This window comes from Pan troglodytes, chromosome 17, assembly GCF_028858775.2.
Source record: "Pan troglodytes isolate AG18354 chromosome 17, NHGRI_mPanTro3-v2.0_pri, whole genome shotgun sequence".
Taxonomy (NCBI): Eukaryota; Metazoa; Chordata; class Mammalia; order Primates; family Hominidae; genus Pan; species Pan troglodytes.
In genome coordinates this window covers 31,215,999-31,242,202 of record NC_072415.2, presented here as the reverse complement: position 1 = coordinate 31,242,202, position 26,204 = coordinate 31,215,999, and the positions used below count along the sequence as shown (strand labels likewise).

The 26,204-nt window shown below is 39.8% G+C and overlaps 1 protein-coding gene across 7 annotated transcripts in view; it reads right to left on the bottom strand.

Moving 5' to 3' along the window:
- GREB1L (GREB1 like retinoic acid receptor coactivator) overlaps positions 1-26,204 on the bottom strand; it is a 282,546-nt gene that overhangs the window by 121,214 nt on the left and 135,128 nt on the right. For all 7 annotated transcript variants that reach the window (XM_024350984.3, XM_016933423.4, XM_016933422.4 and 4 more), the window contains exons 3-6: positions 20,129-20,294; positions 19,400-19,597; positions 8,254-8,430; positions 2,487-2,663 (exon numbers count right to left, since the gene is read on the bottom strand). In XM_024350984.3, coding sequence (XP_024206752.1) covers positions 2,487-2,663; positions 8,254-8,430; positions 19,400-19,597; positions 20,129-20,285 — 709 coding nt within the window. In that variant the 5' untranslated portion in view covers positions 20,286-20,294. The remainder of the gene's footprint in view (positions 1-2,486; positions 2,664-8,253; positions 8,431-19,399; positions 19,598-20,128; positions 20,295-26,204) is intronic.

Here is a 26,204-nt window from a genome sequence, read left to right as displayed (position 1 = left end):
GTTAAAACAGGTGATGGGGACACAATCCATAAAATCTCTAAATTAAATCGCTGCTCCTTAAGCGGCAGCCACTTTAATTAGAGATCACCTTCCCCATCCTGACTCCAACAGAATGTTTCAACTAGTGAACACAATGCTTTTGTTTGGAAGACAAAGAAATGGTTTCAAAGAAATTGGACCTTTGTTCCCTACATACTAGTTCCCAGAGGAAAAATACTCGTAACCAATATAGTCATGCTAGTTTTATGGGTAAGACAGAGGTTAAAACATTAGTAATTTATGAAAACCTAATAGGCCTTTCAATACCAGTTAACATCCTACCTGGGATTGGTTTAAATGTAGAACAGTAACCTAGGGTCTGTCTAGGCTGCCTATAACCTATTCTCTTCTCAACCTTAATTTAGGTCCGAAAACAGAAGCAAAGAAAAATGTATAGGCAGTAGAGAAAAATTTTAAATGCTCAAATTAATATTATTCTCAGTTCTTATTAAAGGAGACAGCCAATAGTCAAAGTGGTTACGTATCATGATATGCCAAGCTTCATTTTAAGTAAGCCAGTATTAATGGGCCTCTGGTATATTTTAATAGTGCTTTGTACTGATTTAGGTAGATAGTAAATACTATGACAGCCTGTGGGACTGTTAACTTCCAACCAAATTTTACCCTATTAGTCTCAAAAAGTAGCATGTGAAAAAGGAATATAAATGATTTTATATGACAAAGTTAATTACAGACGGTCCTTTAGAGTGTCTCCAAGTTTATGAGATACATACAAGGACTGGAAGCAGTTTTCTATAACCTTCTATGCTATGACCTGCTATGAAGAGCTATTGTATTCTGGCCTAAGAGCATATCTCCAATAGGTAATATATGCATATATGTATATTGATATTATATGTGTATATATATAAATTATATAAATAAATATAATTTCAGCTCCAAAATAGCAACTATTATAAACGTGAGGCTTCTTTCACAAATGTTATTCTTTATTAGGAAAATGAGGCCAGGCATAGTGGCTCATGCCTGTAATGCTACCACTTTGAGAGGCCAAAGTGGGTAGATGACTTGAGCTCAAGAGTTCGAGACCAGTCTGGGCAACATGGCAAAACCCTGTCCCTACAAAAAACACAAAAATTAGCCAGGCACAGTGGTGTGTATCTGTAGTCCCAGCTCCTTGTGAGGCTGAGGTAAGAGGATCACTTGAGCCTGGGGTGGGAGAGGTTGCATTGAGCCACAGCAGTCCAGCCTGGGCAACAGAGTGAGAGCGTGTAAGAAAGAAAAGAAAAGAAAAGAAAGGAAGGGGAAAGGAAAGGAAAAGGAAAGGGAAAGGAAAGGGAAAGGAAGAAAGAAAAAGGGAAAGGTAAAGGAAAGGAAGGAAGAAAGAAAGAAAAGATAAATGAAAAGAGAAGGAAAGGGAAGGAAGGAAGAAAGGAAGGAAGGAAGGAAGGATGAATTGCCACTGAGTACTAAGAAGTTAAAAATATTTTATGCAACCAAAACAAGGCTAAAGAAGGGAATTAAAAGGGAGGGACGTGATACCTATCCTATTTTTATCCTTTTCTTAGGATTCATGACATTCAAAATGATTTTTCTGAGAAAAGTAATTTAATAGGATAAACACTTATCTATAATTCACCAGCTTATGATTCAGTGGTCACAAGCGTTAAGTTCTGATGATACCTGTCTCGGAATTATACCCATTTCCTAAAGAACTATATAATGCTACTTCAAGGATAACTAAGAGAAATTAAGGTGAAGGACTCAGAAACAAATCTGCAGTTGTAATTTGGAATATTATGCTGTTTTTCATAGTCAGGAAAAACATTAAAAATAGTTATTATATGGAGAAAAAATCTCAGCACCTAAGAAACTGATCAATAGAATAATAATTAAATACTTCTTTTCTTTAGCACAGTGAAGAGAACTTCTGTCAATCCTGTCAAGCACATGAAGATGTGAAGTTTCAACTGGATTCATTTCTATAAATAAGTTAAGTTCTTCCTAATTAATAAGAAATAACACTTTGACAACTTAATAGTGTATTTTCCCAGGTATTATGAAGAGAACATTAATGTTTATTCTAAGTATGTTTAGGTCTAGTTAAAATAGAAAAAATACAGATGTTTGAGAATCTCCAAAGAAATTAAATAGAGTAAAAACGGCATCTAACCAAGGAGCTGTCACCCTGAGGTCCTCTCTAAAGGACAGAAGAGCTGGAAAGAGTCCATTTTTCCCCTTGAGAGCTGTACCCCCTTCCCAAGAGATGAATACAGAGACATTCACTTTCCTAAACTTGAATTGTCTCTGTTAAAATTAGTAAGGGGCAAGTCAAATAACCTACCAGAAGGCTTTAAATTTTGGGATATCCTTCTGAACTTGGGATATTTATCTGTATCCCACCTGAACTCTGAATCTTGTATGGGTCACTTGTCACCACTGTAAAATCTCCATTCCCTCCCCTTTTCTTCCTGGAAATTGACTACCTTTCCAGCAGATAAGAGGTCCCTTAGACAGTACACCCTGGGAGCTTCTGACTAGGTAGTACTTTAAGTGCTTCTGCTTCTTTGGCTGAGTGGTGAGCTTCAAGTTAATGTGGTTGGAAAATTCCGTGAAATATCGAAATCCTCTTTCTCCACAGCCGATACAATTTCCAGAAAACCCTGAAGTGAGGAAAACCAATGTTACTAATGGCCTTGTAAGTTGATACAATACTTTTACGTATTAAACAGCATAGAAACATTCACATTCTTTGACCCAAAAATGTCTCAATCTCAAGGAAATAATTCAGAGGGAAAAAAACCAGGTACATGTTTCTTTAGCAGAGTTATTTTATAACAGTGAAAGACTGGAAATAATTTAAATGCTGCTCTAAAAGGAAAGGAAAGGTTAATCTCTAAAAGATTAAGGAAATAGAGTAGATAAATACAGTAGATAATGGTTAAGGTTAAGGAAATAGAGCACATAATATAATGAAAAGCTTGGTTCTAGAATGTCTATTATTTCTTCCCCACATACTCCTTCCTTAGAGAACCTGCGTCCTCACCCTGGTTCTCTGCCCTCTCTGCCACTCGAACTTGCCTCCATGGCCACAGCTGGTGAGCTTGTGGCCCACCGTCTGACCCAGTCTGGGACAGTCAGAATCTCTCTCCTGGAATTTTGAAATAAATACAAAAAGTCAGGCAGGTGGTACTGGACCCTGGATTTGTAAGGTTTTAGAGAATTGGAATCCGAATTAGGGTTATGTCAGCCACATGTAAGCTAAGGTACGGGAACCAAGAACCATGAAGGGAAGCTGATCTGCGAAGAGGAAAGCAGAGCACAGGCCAGATGTTCAAATTCAGGGCTTTGTCAGCTTCTAGTTTCTGTGAGATCTAGCTATACTTTCTGACAGGAGTTCCATGAGATTCCTATTTCCCCTTTTCTAACACCTGTTTATTCATACTGGCTTCTTATTCCTTTAGATCTAATATCCAAACAATTCCTCACTCAGACAAATCAAACAAAATAAAAATTTTGGTGACCTGGTTGGAACAGGGACATGGAAAAAAGAAGAAACAGAAAACTGGGAGGATGAAAAGCCATGCTTTTTTTTTTTTAATTGAAAATCAACTTTTCCATCCCCCTTAATACACAGAGTAAAGCAGACAATAAGAGTGAGTTCTTCTAGTTGTGTCTGATGAGGGCATAACACATTTACTGTTATATAGATGAATAGGAAAAAAAAAGTTGTAATAAGAAAGGGCATTCCATATCGTATAAAGGCAATATATCTATATGTAAATAACAGAAAACAAATTCACTGATGAAGTGATACACTCTTTTCAGACCCCTAAGCTAACCTGATATATATTAATAATTAACAAAGATATATAAATAGAGAAGAGAAAAGCCACAAGGATTAAAGATAGAATATTTCACAACATCCTAATCTCAGAATGCTAACCATCAATTCAAAGCATTTATAAATGGGAAGTCCAATTTGTTATGATTCAATCAACAACTATTTATTGAGCATCTACCTATATGCTAGGCATTTTGCTAAACACTGGGGAAACAGTGGTGAAGAAGAGATATTCATAACCTCTGGTCAATCACATAGAATTAACAACTTATTACTGCCACTTTATAGACATGCAAACAATATAATTGTATAAATGACTTAAAATATATTCAGAGATGGATTGTATTTGAGAACATTTGACTATTTGTCCAATACCTTAAATCAGTAGCCCCACCCTGCCAAAAAAAGGTTGCCAGTGGCTGTCTAGGTCACTAAAGTTATCCATCCATCCATCTATCCACCCGCCCATCCATCTATCCATCCATCCATCCATCCATCCATCCATCCATCCATCCATCCAACCATCCAACCATCCATCCAACAAATACTGTACTCTATTATGTGCTAGACACTGTGGCAGGCACCAGGTTTTTTAGCACTGAACAAAGCAGACAAAGTCCCTGCCTTTGTGGAAACTACATTCTGGTCTGATCATCGCATCTTCATGGAAAACTGCCTGACCTGTGAAGTAGATATGCCACACCCAAAACACAGAAAAAAGCTACAAGAACCTTTCAGCCAAAATAATCAAGAACAGTGCCAAAACATGAGGCTTAACTGATAGGTCCAAGTGGTTTAGAAAAGATTAGTGTGAGAATTAACAAACTACTGAGGTTGAGTTTGATCTTTTCCTCTGTCTGTTCTGAGGTGAAAAGCAAGAGTGTGAAGAGGAAGAAAAGCCATGGGTCTGAATAATCTGCAAAGGAGAGAATCTTCACATTAATGATAAGTTAACAACATAAAAGAGTTAGAATCCTACAGTCCATTTTAAAAACCCTGTATGGCTTCAGCATTAGCCTTCCTTCAAGGGAGATTTTATCTGCTTGAAGTTCTTGTTGTCATTGAAAACAAAAAATAACACCACTCACAGCCAAATTACCTTCTAGTTTTTCTGGCAATCAAGTCTTCCAATTGCATGGTAGATTTGGGGCACATGCACTACCAACTGGATCAATATATTTTTAAATCAATTCCCCCATGGTCTTTGGAATCTGCATTATTTATATAAAAATTTAGACAAATTGATATTTGAATCCACAGGGGTTCCAGAATAGTGGAAGCTTAAACATTTTTCCACTATATTTTAATGCATATGAAAATCATCCACTTTAAGTAAGAAATGTTGGATGAAAGTTTTTGGACAAGAGTATCAAACATGTAAAAATCCCAGCAATGTGCTTATTTAAGAAAAACCTGCCATTTTGTTATTGCACCACACTTTTACATGGAGAAGTGGTTAGTAAAAAATTATGTCCACTTACAAGGCTAGAGAAAGTAAGCAAGGTTCCAAGTCTGTAAGGGTATTTAATAAATACGATAGTAAATAACTGCCATTTGAAGAGCAAATACTATGTCCCAAGCACTGTGCTGGGTGGGTGCTTTAAGGACATCATCTCATTTGATCTTTATGACCCGGCAAGGTAGGCGTTAATGGCCCCATTATATGCATGAGCAATCTAAGACTGTAAGTTCTTAAAATACTTGCTGAAGTTCTTAAAGTACTAAGTGACAAATCTGGGATTAGAACACAGTTCTGATTCTAAAGCACATGGTCTTTGGTCTCACTCCTAATTTCTAAGGATTATGAAGTCTATTATTCTGATGGTGTTTTCTGTGTCTTTTCCATGACATATTCTAAGAGGATTCTCTAGTCACAAAGAATCATTGAACAAAAAATGCATTATGAGAGATTTTCATTGTCTACAGTCAGAGCCACACCTGAACTGTTTATCATTAGATGAGACGATAATGCTTTTCAAATGCTAAAAAGTTTTCTGAAGTTGTTCTACTACAGCCTACTAGGTAGTAAGCTCTGTGAGGAACAGGACTGAGTCTTTTAACTGTTGTGTCCCTACGTAAGAGCCTCGTGTGATTTCTGTCACACAGTACATTCTGAATAAATACTGCTGAATGAAAAAACGAGTAGTTGGATCTTCACTGCTAATTTACTCCAGCATATTATTAGATTTATCATTAGACTTCTATATTAAACCATCTGCTCAATTTCACTAAACAAAGTGAAAACGTTTTTTTTCTTTTTTTCTGAGACAGAGTCTCACTCTGTCGCCCAGCCTAGAGTGCAGGGGCGCCATCTTGGCTCACTGCAAGCTCCACCTCCCGGGTTCACGCCATTCTCCTGCCTCAGCCTCCCGAGTAGCTGGGACTACAAGCGCCACCACGCCCAGCTAATTATTATTATTATTATTTTTTTTTTTTTTTTGAGACGGAGTCTCGCTCTGTCCCCCAGGCTGGAGTGCAGTGGCGCGATCTCCGCTAACTGCAAGCTCTGCCTCCCGGGTTCACGCCATTCTCCTGCCTCAGCCTCCCAAGTAGCTGGGACTGCAGGCGCCCACCACCACGCCCGGCTAATTTTTGGTAGAGACGGGGTTTTTTTTAGTAGAGACGGGGTTTTTTTTTAGTAGAGGGGTTTCACCATGTTAGCCAGAGGTCTCGATCTCCTGACCTCATGATCCGCCCACCTCGACCTCCCAAAGTGCTGGGATTACAGACGTGAGCCACCGTGCCAGGCCGAAAATGTTCTTTTTTTATGAGAGCCTTATGAAAAATGGAAATTACCATTTCTTTTCCTATGAACCATGAAAAGTCTTTAAACTACAATTTAAGGAACTTCTATAAAGCGTGTGCAGACTCACTTATTGATCAGTGTATTGCTAGACTTTCTGATGACACTATATAACTAGGAAGAATGTATCAAACTACAAAAATAAATACACATCATGATCAATACAATATTTGAATTCATTGCTCTATTCTTTTTCCTTTTTACTGATATTTGTGCCTGAAACATGATTTCATCTATAGTAAGACAAATTCTGAGAAACAAAAACAACAGTAGAGAAATGGCAGCAGTAGAAAAGCAACAAATCTCATGTGCTCCCTTATCTTTTTAATTATTTAAAATAAAATAAATCAAGTCTGTTATTTCTTATGATATAGGGAAGCTATGTTGTGAAAAAGCCCAGACTCTAATATCAGAAAGTAAAATAATTCTAGATAAAGTCATTCACATTTTATATCATATAGATAGAAATATAAAGATACATAGTCCTAGTTATTTTGGGTGAACTAATGTTAAATATAAAGTGAGAATCACATCACACAAGTATAGATAGAAATATCTATCTATATGACATTGGAATGGGTGGTATGGAAAAACAACAAATAACTTACAAAGTGAATAATCCACAGATAAATAATTGAGTTGACTTGATATCAGGTCCAATATCAGAGCTGACTTGATATCAGTGACTATAGAGAGTGAATTCTCTTTTCTTTATAAAATATTAATTTTTGATAAATTGCATGCTTTTTAAAAATGTCTGGTCAAAAAAGTCATTTAATTAAGCTAAGTGTTTTGAGAATTAATAAAAATGAAAAGGCCAGGCGTGGTGGCTCATGCCTGTAATTCCAGCACTTTGGGAGGCCAAGGCAGGCAGATCATCTGAGGTCAGGAGTTTGAGACCAGCCTGGCCAACATGGTGAAACCCTGTCTTTACTAAAAATACAAAGAGTAGCTGGGCGTGATGGTGGGCGCCTGTAATCCCAGCTACTCGGGAGGCTGAGGCAGGAGGATTGCTTGAACCCAGGAGGCAGAGGTTGCAGTGAGCCGAGATCATGCCACTGCACTCCAGCCTGGGTGACAAGAGCAAAACTCTGTCTCAAAAAAAAGAAAAAAAAAAAAAAAAAAAGAAAGAAAATAAATAAATGTTTAAGAAGTTACCACCTGTAATCCCATCACTTTGGGTGGCTGAGGTGGGCAGATCACGAGGTCAGGGGTTTAAGACCACTCCGGCCAATATGGTGAAGCCCTGTCTCTACTAAAAACACAAAAATTAGCTGGGTGTGGTGGCATGCACCTGTAGTCCCAGCTACTCGGGAGGCTGAGGCAGGAGAATCACTTGAACCTGGGAGGCAGAGGTTGCAGTGAGCCTAGACTGCACCATTGCACTCCAGCCTGGGCGATGGAGCAAGACTTCATCTCAAAAAAAGAAAAAAAGAAAAAAAAAAAAAGAAGTTACTAAAAGAAAAAATGTCTCATAATTGAACTAAACTATATAATCCCCAAATAATCCTCTGGTATATTTTTAAAAATTCTGCAGTAGTTTTAAATAAATGTGTATTTTAACTCCCTCATATTGGAAGGAATTTTATAAGCATGAAACACTCACCTAAAAGTGCATTTTTTCCATGATCATCCGGTAGAAATCGCTTGTCCACAGCACAAACTAGGATGTGTTCAGGCAGATTGGGAGACTTGGCCCCCACCAGGAGGAATCCTGCTGGGATGTCAATTTGTTCCATACACAGTGATACCAAACGCAAATCCTTTCCTGCTTGACAAAAACCTAAAAACCAGTTTAAAAAAAAGGACACAGTGAAATGTTTAGTGAGATTATATCTTCTTATCACTCATTTGGAGAGTAGATTTATTTTTGAGAATCACTATTACAGACTAAATTAAAGTCCCTATACCCCTATATTCCAACCAGAAGACAAATCTGCCAAGTGTGGCCCTCTGAACAAAGCTGAAAAGACACTGAAAGGAAATATTTCCATCTGCTTCGCTTCAGCCAAAGCGACAACTTCATATTTTTTCTTTTTTTTTTCTTTCTTTTTTTTTTTTGAGATGGAGTCTCGCCCTGTCGCCCAGGCTGGAGTGCAATGGTGGGATCTTGGCTTACTGCAACCTCCACCTCCCAGGTTCAAGCGATTCTCCTGCCTCAGCCTCCCGAGTAGCTGAGATTACAGGCGTGTGCGCCACCACACCCGGCTAATTTTTTTTTTTTTTTTTTTTTTTTTTAGTAGAGATGGAGCTTCCCCATGTTGGCCAGGCTGGTTTCGAACTCCTGACCTCGTGATCCACCCACCTTGGCCTCACAAAGTGCTGGGATTACAGGCGTGAGTCTGGTCAACAAGTGGGGCAATGGTGAATACACAACAAACTTTGAAAACCATGTAGTTTTTATGTGCATGTAATACGATTATTTTACTTCCAATCCAAATTCACTTCTCTAGATGGGTACAGTGTCAGAATAGAGATACTCTTTATTTTCACAGAGGAAAAGACTGAAGCTCAGAATTTGGTGACTCCTAGATGAACGGGCCAAAACTGTTAGAGCATTTCACTTTTTACCATGACATGACATGACAAGATGTGACAAAATCTTACATAACCACTTTGTATATCATAATGTATTATATGAATTCATCTGTTCATTGTTTATTAAACAAACATTTGCAACAGATGCTGTCCAAGACCAGGAGATACAGAATTGAACCAAATATAACTTCCTCCAAGAACTCACATTGCAGTCATTTGGAAGAATGTATAAGGAACCAAGAATCACAGACAGTGTTATAGGGAACAGCTACAGTTCTGCTGCAAATCTTCTGGGGAATGATTCCATCTGTACTCTAATCACACGACTTCCCCAGGGAGTTGCGACACTCCAAATTGATGTGGAGCTAGGACCTGATCCAACTGGGCCACTTTGATAGCCCAACTTTCTGGCCATAGTTGATTGGTCCAAGGGTGGACATATGACATAAACAAGGCCCATCAAAGCCTTTCCCCTAGAAAATCTGAACATGGAGCCAAGGAGAGCATGGCTCAGACTGCTTAGTGCCAGCCCTGTCTCTTGACTTGGGAGGGAACTCCGTCAGCACAGGCAGGAGGCTGAAAGACTGTTCTGGCAGTATCTGGATCCCTCAGCCCGCTGTATCTGCCTTTCCCAAGGTCTGGCCATGAAACCTTTTCTTTGGAATTCTTTCAGTAATTTCTTCATTTTACCTAAGCCATTTTCAGTTGGGTTTCTGTCATTTGCAACCGAGAAAGGCTGAATAAAAGTATGATAAATGCTATTTCAGGCCGGGCACAGTGGCTCACACCTGTAATCCCAGCACTTTCGGAGGCCGAGGTGGGTGGATCACTTAAGGTTGCGGTTCAAGTCCAGCCTTGCCAACATGGTGAAACCCTTCTCTATTAAAAATACAAAAAAAGGCCGGGCGCGGTGACACGAACCTGTAATCTCAGCACTTTGGAAGGCAGAAGCGGGCAGATCATGAGGTCAGGAGATTGAGACCATCTTGGCTAACATGGTGAAACCCCGTCTCTACTAAAGATACAAAAAAATTAGCCGGACATGGTGGCAGGCGCCTGTAGAGGTGGAGCTTGCAGCGAGCCCAGATCGCGCCACTGCACTCCAGCCTGGGCGACAGAGCGAGACTCTGTCTCAAAAAACAAACAAACAACAACAACAACAAATTAGCTAGGCATGGTGGCACATGCGTGTAATCCCAGCTACTTGGGAGGCTGAGGCAGGGGAATCACTTGAACCAGGGAGGCAGAGGTTGCAGTGAGCCAAGATCGCACCACTGCACTCCAGCCTGGGCAACAGCGTGAGACTTGCTCTCAAGAACAGGGGAAAAAACGCTACTTCAGAAAATTTTGGAAGCAAGGAGGATGCCTACGTCTCCCTACACAAACCCAAGGAGAGCACCATTATCATTGCCCAATACAAAGTAGGGAAAAACCATGCTAGATTCTCCTAGCATCAATTCATGTTATGACTTTAACCAAGTGTCAACAGATAATTGAATGCTATCAGTTACTGGCATGAGAAATAAAAAAGAAAACACCATGAAAACATTGGATGAGGCGAGGTGCAGTGGCTCACGCCTGTAATCCCATCACTTTGGGAGGCCAAAGAGGCAGATCGCTTGGGTCCAGGAGTTCAAGACCAGTCTAGGCAACAGGGCGAAACCCCATCTCTACAAAAAAATACAAAAATTAGTCGGGCCTGGTGGTGAGTGCTTGTAGTCCCAGCTACCTAGGAGGTTAAGATGGGAGCATCCCTTGAGCTAGGGAGGCAGAGGTTGCAGTGAGCCAGGATTGTGCCATTGTACTCCAGCCTGGGCGACAGAACAAGACCCTGTCTAAATTATTTTTTTTAAAGAAAAAAAATTAAAATTAAAATTTAAAAAAATGGATGAAGCGGTGGGGCATATTAAATTTACCATATAGTTTGGGTCACCAAACCTCAAAAACAAGCCTAATAGAATTGGGAAAAGTCAACAGAAGAAAGAATAAAATTATCAAGACTACAGGGCTCAATCATTTCAAGCTTATAGATCCCTTTTTAACATTAATAAAAGTCAATTTAAACTCTAAAAGTCAATTTAACTCTAGAAGTTCATGAATTAAGAAAAAATATAAAAACTTATGAATTCTTTAGCAATTTTAAGTGAATCTGCATTTGTTCAAAATATCATTTATATTTATTTGGAAAATAGTCATTAAATATGTCGGTCATATTACTTAGTTTACAAACATTTTTTGGAGCCTATGGATACATGGAACCCATTGGAAAAAAAAATCTGCTGTGTCCACCCACCTCTATTAAGGAACAGGGCTCACAGGTTTGAAAGTTGGGAATTGATGATGATGATGATGGCAGCTAAAACTTATGGAGCACTTGCCATAGCCAGGCACAGTGCTAAATACTATATAGATTACCTTATTCAATGCACTCAACACTCAAGACTGGTACTAACCCTGTAGATAATCTTTCTTGTACAGCATGAATATCAAACAGTATGTGAATAAACTGATCTAAGTAGGCCAGGTGCAATGGCTCACGCCTGTAATCCCAACACTTTGGGAGGCTGAGGCGGGTGGATCACCTGAGGTCAGGAGTTCGAGTCCAGCCTGGCCAACATGGCGAAATTTTGTCTCTACTAAAAATACAAACATTAGCTGGGGGTGGTGGCATGGACCTGTAGTCCCAGGCACTCGGGAGGCTGAGGCAGGAGAATTGCTTGAACCTAGGGGGCAGAGGTTGCAGTGAGCCGAGATTGCACCACTGCACTCCAGCCTGGGCAACAAGAGTGAAACTCTGTCTCAAAATAAATAAATAAATAAATAAACAAACAAACCAATCTAAAATTACTTTCTATTTAAAATCAAGTCCTTATCACATGCCATGTAATGACAGAATTAATTTTTAAATCTCTGAATTCAAAAGATTACACACTATTATAAGAGACATTTGTGAGTCAAAGATTGAGGAACACAGATCTGTTCTAACCTCTTTAATATGTAAATGAAAGAAGGGCCCCAAGAGACTAAGAAAGTGGCCCAAGGCCTCAATACTCAACCACCAGAAACAGTAGATCCAGAACCCAGGTCTCTTAACTCCTAATTAACTGCTCCTTTGACCTCATTAACACCTCTCTGACTCATATACAGTCATTTATCACTTAACCACATGGATGCATTCTAAGAGGCGATTTTGTTGTGTGAACATCATAGAGTGTACTTTCACACACCCAGATGGTACAGCCTACCACACATGTAGGCTAGATGGTATAGCCTAATGCCCCTAGGCTACAAACCTGGATAGCATTCTATTGTACTGAATACTATAGGCAGTTGTAACACAATGGTTAAGTATTTGTGTATCTAAAATATGTAAACACAGAAAGGGCACAGTGAAAATACGATATAAAAGATAAAAAATGACACACCTGTGTAAGTCACTTAAAACAGAGCTTGCAGGACTGGAAGTTGCTCTGGGTGAGTCAGTGAGTGAGTAATGAGTGAATGTGAAGGCCTAGGACATTACTGTACACTTTGTAAACGCTGTACCCTTAGGCTACACTAAATTTACTAAAATGTTTTTTTCTTCAATAATAAATTAACCTTAGCTTACTGTAACTTTTTAACTTTATCACCTTTTTAACTTTTAAAAACCTTCTGATTCATAATAAAACTTAAAACACAAACACTTTGTATAGCTGTATAAAAACGTTTTCTTTCTTATATCCTTATTCTATAAGGCTTTTTTGTATTAAAATTTTTGTTTTGTTTTGTTTTTTACTTTTTAAACTTTTTTTGTTGGCCTGGCGCGGTGGCTCACGCCTGTAATCCCAGCACTTTGGGAGGCCAAGGCGGGTGGATCACAAGGTCAAGAGATTGAGACCATCCTGGCCAATATGGTGAAACCCCATCTCTACTAAAAATACAAAAATTAGCTGGGCATGGTGGTGGGCGCCTGTAGTCCCAGCTACTCAGGAGGTGGAGGCAGGAGAATCACTTTAACCCAGGAGGCGGAGGTTGCAGTGAGCCGAGATTGCGCCATTGCACTCCAACCTGGTGACAGCGTGAGACTCCGTCTCAAAAAAAAACAAAAACAAAAACAAACAAACAAACTTTTTTGTTAAAAACTAAGGCACAAACACACACATTAGCCTAGGCCTACACAGGGTCAGAATCATCAATATCACTCTTCCACCTCCATATCTTGTCCTACTGGAAGGTCTTCAGGGCAAAAACATGCTTGGAGGGTCATCTCCTATGATAATAATGCCATCTTCTGGAATACCTCCTAAAGGACCTGCCTGAGGCTGTTTTACAGTAAACTTTTTTTTTTAATAAGTAGAAGGAGTGCACTCTGAAATAACATAGATAATAAAATAACTAGGTAATAAAAAATAACATTTATTACCTAGTATCATGCGGTGTACCTAATTGTATGTGCTATACTTTTATATGACTGGCAGTGCAGTAAGTTTCTTTACATCAGCATCACCACAAACACATGAGTAATGCATTGCACTACTTTACAATGGCTACAGCGTCATCAGGCAACAGACATTTTTCAGCTTTGGAACCTACAGGACCAATGTCATATATGCAGTCAGTCATTGACCGAAATGGTGTTATTTGGCACGTGACTGTATACTGTTTCGCCTTCCTCTAGTCTGATGGAGAGCTCTCCTATAACTTCATCCTTGCCTATTTTTGTTGGGTCCTATCACTTGACTTCCCTGTGGCCTTTTCAGATTGATTTCTGAGCATCATTTGATACACCAGCCCCTGCCAGCCATTGACTGTGTCGGCATTCACCTATTTCATACTTGCTAATGAGTCCTTAAAATTCAAGTTTTGGCAAGCCGCAAAAGTAATTCATGCTCACAGACTGACATTTCTGCTGAGCTTTCTCAAGCAATACATTGCAAAAGGGAGACTAAGAGGGAAAAGTTACAATTTTGTTTCTGGGCTAAAGAGGTATAGAGTAGAGAAGGCACAGTTAGTGTTGAGAAGGCCTGAAGAAAGCAGGATTTTCTAGGGAAGAGAGGTTATTTCAGAGCAATTTCTGTGGCAAAATGAAAACTACACAATCCACACAAATAGTTTTTAGTATTATAATCTTTGAGGGTTTTCCCACTTATGAGGACACCTAGAGGAGAAAAGCAATAATTATTAAACAATTACTGTATTCTATGAGAGGTGTGTGCCTAACCTCCTTCCCTTAAAAAAAAAAAAAGTCAAGAGGTTCCTGTGCCCGTGAAAAGAGAAAATTCCTATTTGATGAAAAAAAAAAAAAACCCACCCCATAATGATGGGGGTTTGTAAAAGTGGCACGAGAACCAACTGAGATCCCAATGTCCAAAACTGAACAATTTGAGCAACAAAATAAGTTAGTATTGGATTATAAACATAAAATAAATGTAGGTATTTATGGCCATAATGACATAAATAAACGAATGAACCCATCAATAAATGGGAGAGAAGAGATGAATTCCCAGGCAGTAGAATTTCAAATAATTTACGTAGCCTGCCCTCAAGGATGTGGAGTATAACTCCCTGCTCCTTAAGTGTGATCTGGGGATTCCTTCCACAGTATGTAGTGGAAGGAGAGTGGGGATAACACTCCTTCAGCCCCTCAGCCAGGTGACCAAGGTCAACAGCAATAGTGTTAAATCATGTTGATAGTATGTACCCTTGAAAGAATAAGATAAAAATTTACCTCTGTGATCTTCCTCCCCAGATCCCATAACCTCAATCTAATAAGGAGAAAAACATCAAATGAATTCCAATAGGGGGGTCTCCTACAATATGCCTAATACTCCCCAAACGGCCAAGGTCATCAAAAACAAGGAAAGTCTGAGAAACTGTCACAGTCAAAAGGAACCGGTGAAACCCCGTCTCTACTAAAAATACAAAAAATTAGCGGGGCGTGGTGATGGGCGCCTGTAGTCCCAGCTACTCAGGAGGCTGAGGCAGGAGAATGGTGTGAACCCGGGAGGCGGAGCTTGCAGTGAGCCGAGATCGCACCACCACTGCACTCCAGCCTGGGCGATAGAGCGAGATTCAGTCTCAAAAAAAAAAAAAAAGGAACCTAAGGAGACATAACAATTAAATCTGATGCCGTATCCTGGATGGGATACTGGAACAGGAAAAGGATATTAGGAAAAAACCAAGGAACTCAAATAAACTGTGGACTTTAGTTGTTATTAAAATCAATAAAAATGTATCAATATTGGTTCATTAATTGTAGCAAATATCCTATACTAAGATATTAATAATAGGGCAAACTGTGTGGGGATATATGGAAACTGTACTATTTTCTTAATTTTCACAAATTTAAAGCTGTTCTTCAAAAATAAAATAAAATAGTTCTATTTTATCTTTTACCATGTAGCTATTTGCCAACACAAGCCACACAGACAATTTAATTAAGAAGAGAATAGGAAAGAAAGGCACAGCAGGGCTGTGTCTAGGAACAGGGTCCAGAAGAAATCAACTCCATGCCAAAAATGCTCATTAAGTCAAGCAAAAGTTTATGAATTCAGTTTGTAGTTATTCTAAGAATAAGTTCGCCTGCCAAGGGTCTGGTCTATTTCTGTAAAGTATGTATCTATTTACTATTTCCTCCAAATCCTCATTGCTGGGATTCAGATCAGCTAATGATATACAAAATATATCATGAGGGATCCCTACGAGAGTAAAAACATTATGCAAACAGCAATATTTAATTTAGTTTTTTCAGATGGAAAATAAGCTGTGTATGTCTGTAAAAAAGAGTGGATAGCTAAAAACAAAATCTATGAAACATTCTATCTCAAGACATAGGATCCCAATATCCAGTGTGATAGGTAGTTCTATTTTCCCACTACTAGAAATATGTCTGATTAATAGTCAAATAAACATCAAATATTAAATCTCAGTTAAAACCTTGAACTAAATGAAAAAACAAAACAAAACCTTAGGACTCCCCAACAGGGTAATTCTGAATTACATCTAAATAATTCTGAAGGACTGATGTGATCTTTCTTTTAGAGGCTACGAGAAGATCTGGTTAAGAGTATCCTAAGGGAGGATCTAAGCCTGTTCATACTCTACAAGCAAAGAAACATAAGTTAGTGATAACAGGCATACAAATAATTTTTTTGACAAATCTGCCCCTGAAATAATTTCATTTTCTGAAGATAACACTGAAATGTTGCTCTAAAACCAGAGCAAATGATTTTAATTTTTTTAAAAAGGAATAATAGTAGACAGGTCTTCTTTATAAACTTCATCTGCATTTCCTTAAGAAAACAGCCAAAGATTTCACTTCACAGAAACAGATTAGCATTCTCCAGTTATCTCCAACTTGAAGGAAGGTTACAGAGTAAACTAAAAGAGGGCAGGGAAAAGTTTACAGAACCAGCTATAAACACAAACTAAAGTAATCAAAGCAGTATTTGGAGGCCTAAAATTTGGTTGTCCTTTACCTCTCTGGACAATCAACTGCCTCCCAGCAGGGTAGGAACCTACACTATTCCGATAATTTACATAAGAAATTAGCAACCAAAATTTACATCTGAATGGTAAACCCCAGCAGCCCATCAGGTGTTAAGTATTTGCTTATCTAAATTGCCTCTAAAAATAGCTTTACCTTTCTTTGAGCCTTAAGTGAATCGAGGATTTCCCATGAAGGGAAGGTGGTATGCTTATTTAAGTTCAGGCAGTATATTGCCCTATTTCACTGCCATTTTCATAAGGAAAATTTCAGAACTGTTCTCCCTTTGAGTAAGAAGGCTCTTAAAACTATCTTAGAATGAGTTCAATTGAAAGAGCTACTGGCTGGGCGTTGTGGCTCACGCCTGTAATCCTAGCACTTTGGGAGGCCGAGGCAGGCGGATCACGAAGTCAGGAGATCTAGACCATCCTGGCTAACACGGTGGAATCCTGTCTCTACTAAAAATACATAAAAAAGAAGCCAGGCATGTTAGCGGGCGCCTGTAGTCCCAGCTACTCAGGAGGCTGAGGACTCAAAAAAAAAAAAAAAAAAAAGCTACTGGCCAGGCACAGTGGCTCACGCCTATAATCCCAGCACTTTGGGAGCCGAGGAGGGTGGATCATGAGGTCAGGAGTTCAAGACCAGCCTGGTCAAGATGGTGAAACCCCATCTCTACTAAAAATACAAAAATTAGCCAGGCGTGGTGGCGGGCACCTGTTATCCCAGCTACTTGTGAGGCTGAGGCAGAGAACTGCTTGAACCCGGGAGGTGGAGGCTGCAGTGAGCTGAGGTCGCGCCACTGCACTCCAGCCTGGGCAACAGAGTGAGACTCCGTCTCAAATTAAAAAAAAGGTATCTACAAACTATAAACTACCAAATTAATTATAAACTTTGTGTTTTAAATGCCTTCCCCCAAGGTGAATTAAAACGGGAAAAAAATGGACATTAATTATAAGAACCAAAAGTAGCTGATACAGGAATCTAAGTGTAGGACTAGTGTTTTTGAATTGTCTTGGAATCTAAATCTTGAACTTGAGTGAGACAGTTAAAAAAAACTGCACCTCCTTTATCTTTAAAATGATATTACCCTTCCCATACACTCTCATATTCTCATGTTTTAAAGTTTAAGAAATACTGGCTATCTCTAGATCACTGAGTTTATTATACCTTGGTGGGTACTAAACAGCTCTCCATACCTGCTTATAAATAACACCAGTGCCAGATACCCTATAAGGCAAACTAAAAACATACCTAGGGCACAGGAAGAATGGAAACCTCTCTCCCATTTTTTGGTATAAAATTAGATATTTGAAAATTATCCTCTAAAGCTTTTACTCTATGTAACTCTCACACATAACAAGATTCTCAATGGGAATCCAACAACGTTTTAAGCACTATTTCACCTTCCATTTTGTTACCTGATAAATGAGTTGACAGCTCAATTAAATAAAAGGCATGAAGATGGACGTAAAGCAAGTAAGAAGAAACATAATGCTAGTCACCTCCTACACCTCCACAGGCTTAAAGGCCTGTATTATGTCAATAATGAATAAATCCATATATATTATATTAAGTTTGAGCAATCATAAACAAATTCATAAGGAATAATGCGCTACAGGCAGGGCCAAATCAAAGAGCAGTAGTACTAATTGCTAGAGGCCACCTTTAGTGAATTGGGCACTTAGAAGCTACCAGGAGAATTATTCAGCTTTCCTCATCTCCTAGGTAGGGGATTTTGACTCCTTTACTGTTTATCACATTGTCCAAAAAAAAAAAAAGTCAAGAGAAAATAAAACTCCCAAGCAGGGCTTTCTGACTTTCCATATTTGAACCTCTAGTTTTTCTCTAATTATTTGCACTTTAAGCTTTGTAAGAGGAATGTTCTGAAATTATATCCCTTTTCTTCTTCTCCCATTTCCCCCACTCCAAAATTTTCATGCACTGAAATCATCCTAGGTCCAAGTCATTCTGGGTATAAGAACAATACTCTGGCTAATCGGGACAAAGTATTATTCACGAACTAATTAGGCTGGGATGGTCAGAAAATAGCACAGTAAACTATTAAATGGAGGGAAGAGAGTGTAATTTAAGTTATGATATCACCAAAACCATGAAATACTGGAAATGCTTTATACTAGGATTTTCTTGTAAAGTGTGAAGCCTTGGTGGAAGAGGAGGTTGACCCTAATAAATAAAAAGGGATTAACAAAATATACACATTTTAATCCTCTATAAATTTTTACATTTATAATATGTATAAAATATTTTAATCCTCTATATCGGATGAGTGTTCAAAACAAATGTAAACGGTAAATATGAAATCTCTAATATCTCTCTGATTGTTTGCAGGGCCGGGGGCGGGGGGGAATAGAAAGAAGTACGAAGAGGGAACACTAAAAAAGTCCTAAAATAGTAGCATTCTTGCAGAAAGTACTTGGAATACTGGAAAAGCCTTGACCTGGGTTTAGAATTGCCTCTGCAGTTCTAAACAGACCATCTCAGGGAAGTCAACAACTGTGAATTTCAGTCTCTTTATCTGTTAAGATGGGATGATAATACTTGTCTTTCTTACAGACATCTGTTGTGAAGTCACAGGAGATAATGTGAATGAGAGCATAATCATTTCTCATTCCTCTCCATACGATAATTACTAGTTTCCAGCCTTGAGCACCTCATGTAATAATTAGAAATATGTCAGACAATATTAGAGACAAAATAGCAAAAAGAAAACACAACTGAAACCCACCATCTGTAGTGCAAGATCCTTCTGGGGCAGGTTTTTGTGAATAGGGAATTGGTGGGCTGTTTGAATCAGACATTTCTTCATCGTCTTCATCATCTTCCATTTCATTAACTGTTAGATTGTTAGAAAAATCCAGACTTCCATTTTGAGTGTAGCGGTTTACCAAATCTTTGTCCAGATCCTCCACCTTGGGTTTGACATCTGGGTAAGCAAATAAATCACAGCAGATTTAATAAAAAGATGCTTATGGAAAAATGCACAGTTCTGAAAGACATAATTGAAGAAAAAAGGTCTAGCATTTTCTAACATTTAGCCAATTTATCTCAGAGGTCCCAAGATTTGGAATCCCCACTTCTAAAACAAGAATCCCACTTTTTAAAAAAGGAGTCCAGTGGCCGGGTGCAGTGGCTCATGCCTGTAATCCCAGCACTTTGGGAGGCGGAGGCGGGCGGATCACGAGGTCAGGAGTTCAAGACCAGCCTGACCAACATGGTGAAATCCTGTCTCTAATAAAAATACAAAAAAAATTAGCCAGGAGTGGTGGCGTGCACCTGTAATCCCAGCTACTCAGGAGGCTGAGGCAGGAGAATTGCTTGAACCCAGGAGGCAGACGTTGCAGTGAGCCGAGATCACGCCACTGCACTCCGGCCTGGGCAACAGACGGAGACTCCATCTCAAAAAAACAAAACAAAAAAAAAAGAATCCAGAAATGTGTGTGATTGAGAAACTTACCTGCAGATGAGAAAGGATGCTGGTCAGGGTCCAGGTATAGCTGGGAAAAAATTGGCCGTGGTACCACACTACTACATCTGAGGGAGGCTTCTATGGAGTTGTGGAGAGCTTCCTCAAATCGAGCAGATTTCAGTTGCCCAGCATATGAATTCCCCATGATCTACACCTACCCATCCCCAAGAAAAAGAAGAAAGGATAAAATTGATATAATTAGAGGTTCTATGTCTCAAAGTACAGGTAGAGCTAATTTAAACTATGTCCATATATCTTGTTAAGATGTGAAATATATGAACTACCCAGAGATCTTAAGACAGCTTGTGTAAGTTACTTGTTATCATGTCACGTGTGCTTTTTGTCTTCACAGCCCAAACCCAACTCAAAAAGCCCCTTTGAGGGATTTTGTATCTATAACAGTAATAAATGCTTAAGTCAAGGCTCTCCAACCAGTAAATCAAGACTGACCTGTCAGTCATGAATCCCAACCTGGTTAACAATGTGGCCATATCACCTTTATAGGAGGCTACTATAACTCCCTAGAAACTCTATCAGTGGTTTCAGAGTAAGTAATGAATTTTCTCTTTACAAAGATCTATTACTCTAGATGGGGGAAAAAGGCTCTCTTCTGGAAAAAAATGAAAGTTTTATGGTTATATATTTAATTAAATTTCTGAAAGCAAGACTTGAGCGTTTTCAACTTGAATAATTCATTTATGTATTACTAGTATTTGAAAAACACTGTTGTTTCTTTTGCTTCATCTGAAGTACAATCTTATTTGGGACCCTTCGATTAAGTATATGGCAAAAAACTTTGAAGTCATGACCTTTACTTCTCATCACTAATATTTATATAGTACTATAGTACTTGCTGGTTGTAAAAATTTCCATGTATAGGCTGGGCATAGTGGCTCATGCCTGTAAAACCGGCACTTTGGGAGGCTGGGGCAGGTGACATGAGGTCAGGAGATTGCGACCAGCCTGGCTAACATGGTGAAACCCCGTCTCTACTAAAAATACAAAAATTAGCCAGGCATGGTGGCATGTGCCTGTAGTCCCAGCTACTCAGGAGGCTGAGGCAGGAGAATCACTTGAATCCGGGAGGCGGAGGTTGCAGTAAGCCGAGATTGCGCCACTGCACTCCAGCCTGGGCGACAAGAGCAAAACTCTGTCTCAAAAAAAAAAAAAAAATTCCATGTATAACAATAATAACTACAATTTATTGGGTGCTAATTAATGGCTAATGATACTCAAAGGGTCTTGCGGGTGGAGGTGGGGCCAAGACCCTACCCTTCTGATGGTCCACGAAGTCAAAACTATTTTTTTTTTAATTTTTTTGAGACACAGTCTCACTTACTCTGTTACCCAGGCTGGAGTGCAGTGGCACAATCTTGGCTCAGTGCAACCTCCGCTTCCCAGGTTCAAGCAACTCTCCTCAGCCTCCCAAGTAGCTGGGACTACAGGCACACAGCACCATACCAGGCTAATTTTCATATTTTTAGTAGAGACGCAGTTTCCCCATGTTGGCCAGGCTGGTCTCAAACTCCTGATCTCAAGTGATCCACCTGCCTGGGCTTCCCAAAGTGCTGGGATTACAGGCATGAGCCACCGCACTCAGCCAAAACTATCTCAAACTATTTAAACAAAAATTTTTTTTGTTCAAAGCTGGTAGGTAAGGCTTGTAGGAGCTGGTTCAGCTGTTCAACAGTGCTCTCAAGAACAGAGCTCTTCCTGTCATTCTGCTCCATCACCCTGAATGTGTTGACTTTTACTCTCGATCTTGTCCCCAAACAGCTGTGACAAACCAAAGCATCATGTCTACATTCCAAATAATCAAAAGGGCAAAAGACCTTCTTTTTAGAAACCTTGGTCTCTTTATTTGGAATGGAATGCCTCTTCCCAGCAAACTTTTCCTTGAATCTCTGGCTAGAAATGCTGTCATTCCTGGGCACATCATCAAACTACTACTAGAATATTATTTGTCTTTTTGACTCTGATTCACTCATATGTGTACATGGAATTTTCCAGAATCTGCAGGATGTGTGATATTGCAACAGGTTGAATGCAGAAGCACATAAGCTACTCACTAACTTGTCTTTGGAAAATAATTATTTTTCATAAAATATGCTATCTATGTTCATATACAGTGGGGTTTTATTATAATTTCTAAAAGTAATACATATTCGTAAAATTTTTCAGTTTTAATTTTTAATAAACAAAAATGCTATGGGGTCCTCAATAATCTTTTTTTTTTTTTTTCTTTTTTTAAGATGCAGTCTCACTCTGTCGCCCAGGCTGGAGTGCAGTGGCGCAATCTCGGCTCACTGCAATCTCTGCCACCTGGGTTCAAGCGATTCTCCTGCCTCAGCCTCCCAAGTAGCTGGGATTACAGGCGCCTGCCACTGTGCCCGGCTAATTATTATTATTATTTTTGAGATGGAGTCTCGCTCTGTCGTCCAGGCTGGAGTTCAGTGGCACTATCTCGGCTCACTGCAAGCTCTGCCTCCCAGGTTCACGCCATTCTCCTGCCTCAGCCTCCCGAGTAGCTGCGGCTACAGGCGCCCGCCACTGCACCCGGCTAATTTTTTGTATTTTTAGTAGAGACGGTGTTTCACTGTGTTAGCCAGGATGGTCTCGATCACCTGACCTCGTGATCCGCCCACCTCGGCCTTCCAAAGTGCTGGGATTACAGGTGTGAGCCACCGCGCCCGGCGTGCCTGGCTAATTATTGTATTTTTAGTAGAGACAGGGTTTCACCATCTTGGCCAGGCTCGTCTTGAACTCCTGACCTTGTGATCCACCCGCTTCAGCCTCCCAAAGTGCTGGGATTACAGGTGTGAGCCATTGCGCCTGGCCAATAATCTTTAACAGTATAAATGGGTTCTAATACTAACAATCTGAGAACTATTGGGCTAGATAGTCTACTAAGCACTTTACAAAAATTGTTGTATTTAATCCTCAGTATTCTGAAAAAGGTATGACCTTTTTCCATTTCACAGATTAAAAAACAAAACAAAAAACCAAAACTTGAAGAAACGAAGTGACCAGTTCACTACCATTCAACTAATACGGGATAGAGCCAGGACTCAGTATCTAGTCATGTGATGACAAAGCCCGCACTCTTACTGTACAGCCTCACCTTGGATAAATCTCATTTCAAGACAGGTAATTTTGAGAATATCTTAGGCCCCCCTTCTATCAAAGAGAGGGATCAAATTTAAAATTTATCTGGAATACCAACTCTGATTAACTCCCTGGAGAGAGTCCCTGGAGGACTGGTTGAGAAGAACCCTGAGGATGCATCAGTGTTCATCAGGAAAGGGCGCTAACACCCAGCGTGCCCACTCATGAGTAGGGAGGAGATGATGCATGGGAATCCACAACTCTATCTCAAGTTTCCCAGACACACACTAAAGCTCTGCAGAAGATTTTGGTGCCCCTGAGCTACTTTTACACAGCAAAGAAGACTTCTGATGTGATTCCTGGTGGCAGTGAGTAGTATGCGATGATTTCCATCAGAGTGGCTGGGTTTGTCAAAGCTTTATTAGAGATTCCTATGATTTGGAGAAAAAGCCAGGGTCCTATTTTGGCAACTTTTCTGATATAAGTAATAAAAACAAAATGCCATGAATTTAAATTGTTAGGTTTCTTTTTTACAAAAAGTTTATACTCAAAATGTACAATATCCAATTACAAGTTGCATATGTATATAAAATACCCAATTAAAAGATGAAGAAATAGAAGAAAATCAACAAAGTCTGTCAACTGAAATGTTCCTGAAACACCAAGTTTTTGGCCAGGCTCCTAAGACTCCCCACCAGCACAATACAAACATTAAAAATTTTTAAAGCTCAGAAGTAATTTACTTTTCAGCAGCACCACACGTGATCAAAACGGGGGGAGGTTGGAGGAGAAATAGGCTGTGCCACTAGTTTATGCATCTAAACCAAAATCCAACAACCATTTCACCTTTCTTCCTTGCTAAAGAGAGAAAAGGACCAGGAACTAGCACAGAGTTAACCATAGGATTGCTTATCTGTGAACAATGAAATAACATCAAAAGTGAACTTTCAGCCTTTTTCCAGAGCACCAATGTCTGGAAATATTGCTGCCTCTTAATCTATTACCACTCCAACAAGTTATCTTCCTTTCATCATTGAAAATCTTGAAAACCTCCTGGCATGGTGGCTCACATCAGTAATCTCAGCACTTGAGAGGCCAAAGCAGGCAGATCACCTGAGGTCAGGAGTTTGAGACCAGCCTGACCAACATGGAGAAACCCGCTTTCTACTAAAAATACAAACTTAGCTGGGCGTGGTGGCACCTGCCTGTAATCCCAGCTACTCGGGAGGCTGAGGCAGGAGAATTGCTTGAACCAGGGAGGCGGAGGTTGTGGTGAGCCAAGATCATGCCATTGCACTCCAGCCTGGGCAACAAGAGCGAAACTCCTTTCAAAATAAAAAAGAAAATCTTGAAAACCTACATTCTCCAACAGGTCTTTTTAGTTTAATTTTTAAAAAGTACCCAGTTATACATGGAGGATCACATAATCTCAATCTCTTCAACTTAGAGTTTAAGGAGTAATATGACAGAACATATATAAACAACAGATAAATATCATGCTGAATAAAAATATTAAATCGGGCTGGGCCTGGTGGCTCATGCCTGGAATCCCAGCACTTTGGAAGACTGAGGAGGGAGGATCACTTGAGCTCAGGAGTTGGAGGTTGCAGTGAGCTATGATTGTGCCATTGCATTCCAGCCTGGGTGACAGAGCAAGACCCTGTCCCCCCCGAAAAAAAAACACTAAATTAATTTAAAAATGGGCAATGGAGTTTCACCATTACAGAAGACATACGCAATCCTACAAAAGCATTAGCAATATTCAGATGAAGTCAATGGGAAGTATCTATTCCCTGCTGAGACTTGGTAGAATAAAAGGAATTAGCTGACTCTATTCCAAATAAAAACATAACAGGGCATTTAAAAAATGATAATGGTGGCTAGGTGCGGTGGCTCACGCCTGTAATCCCAGCACTTTGGGAGGCCAAGGCAGGCAGATCACCTGAGGTCAGGAGTTTGAGACCAGCCTGGCCAACATGGCAAAACCCTGCCTCTACTAAAAATACAAAAAATTAACCAGGCATGGTGGTGTGCTCCTGTAGTCCCAGCTATTCTGAAGGCTGAGGCAGGAGAATCTCCTGAGGTCACAGTGAGCCAAGATGGCGCTGCTGCACTCCAGCCTGGGCAACACAGCAAGACTCCGTCTCAAAAAATAAAATAAAATAAAAAATAAAAATAAATAATGGTAATGTAAAGAATTACGTAACTGACCCCAGACTTATTTAGTGCTGACTATGGAGTTCTGCCCTTGATATCCCAATGCTACCCAAAGAAGGGTGGAGTTCAAAGGACGTCTGTGTAATATATTCTAAATGTCATATGCCATGGTATTCAGGGTCACTGAAATTGTTGGCATTATCCACCAGCCTCCGTTTCCTCTAAATCTCAAAGAGCCCCCATGCCTGAGATGGTGTAACACCTGACTGGAAGTCAATGTGAATAAATTTGACTTCAGGCAGAAGATGGAAAGATACTTTTCAAAACTAGTCATTACATCAAATGCAAAAAGAAAGGCAACTTCTGGACAGGCATGGTGGCTTGTACCTGTAATCTCATCACTTTGGGGGCTGAGGTAGGATTGCTTGAGGCCAGGAGTTTGAGACCAGCAACATAATGATACCTTGTCTCTGTTTTTTTTTGAGACGGAGTTATACTCTTGTTGCCCAGGCTGGAGTGCAATAGCGCTACCTCGGCTCACTGCAACCTCCCCTTCCTGGGTTCAAGTGACTCTCCTGCCTCAGCCTCCCTAGTAGCTGGGATTACAGGTGCCCCCCACCACAACTGGCTAATGTTTGTATTTTTAGTAGAGATGGTCCATGAAGTCAAAACTATTTTTAAAAAAAATTTTTTGAGACACAGTCTCACTTACTCTGTTACCCAGGCTGGAGTGCAGTGGCACAATCTTGGCTCACTGCAACCTCCGCCTCCCAGGTTCAAGCAACTCTCCTCAGCCTCCCAA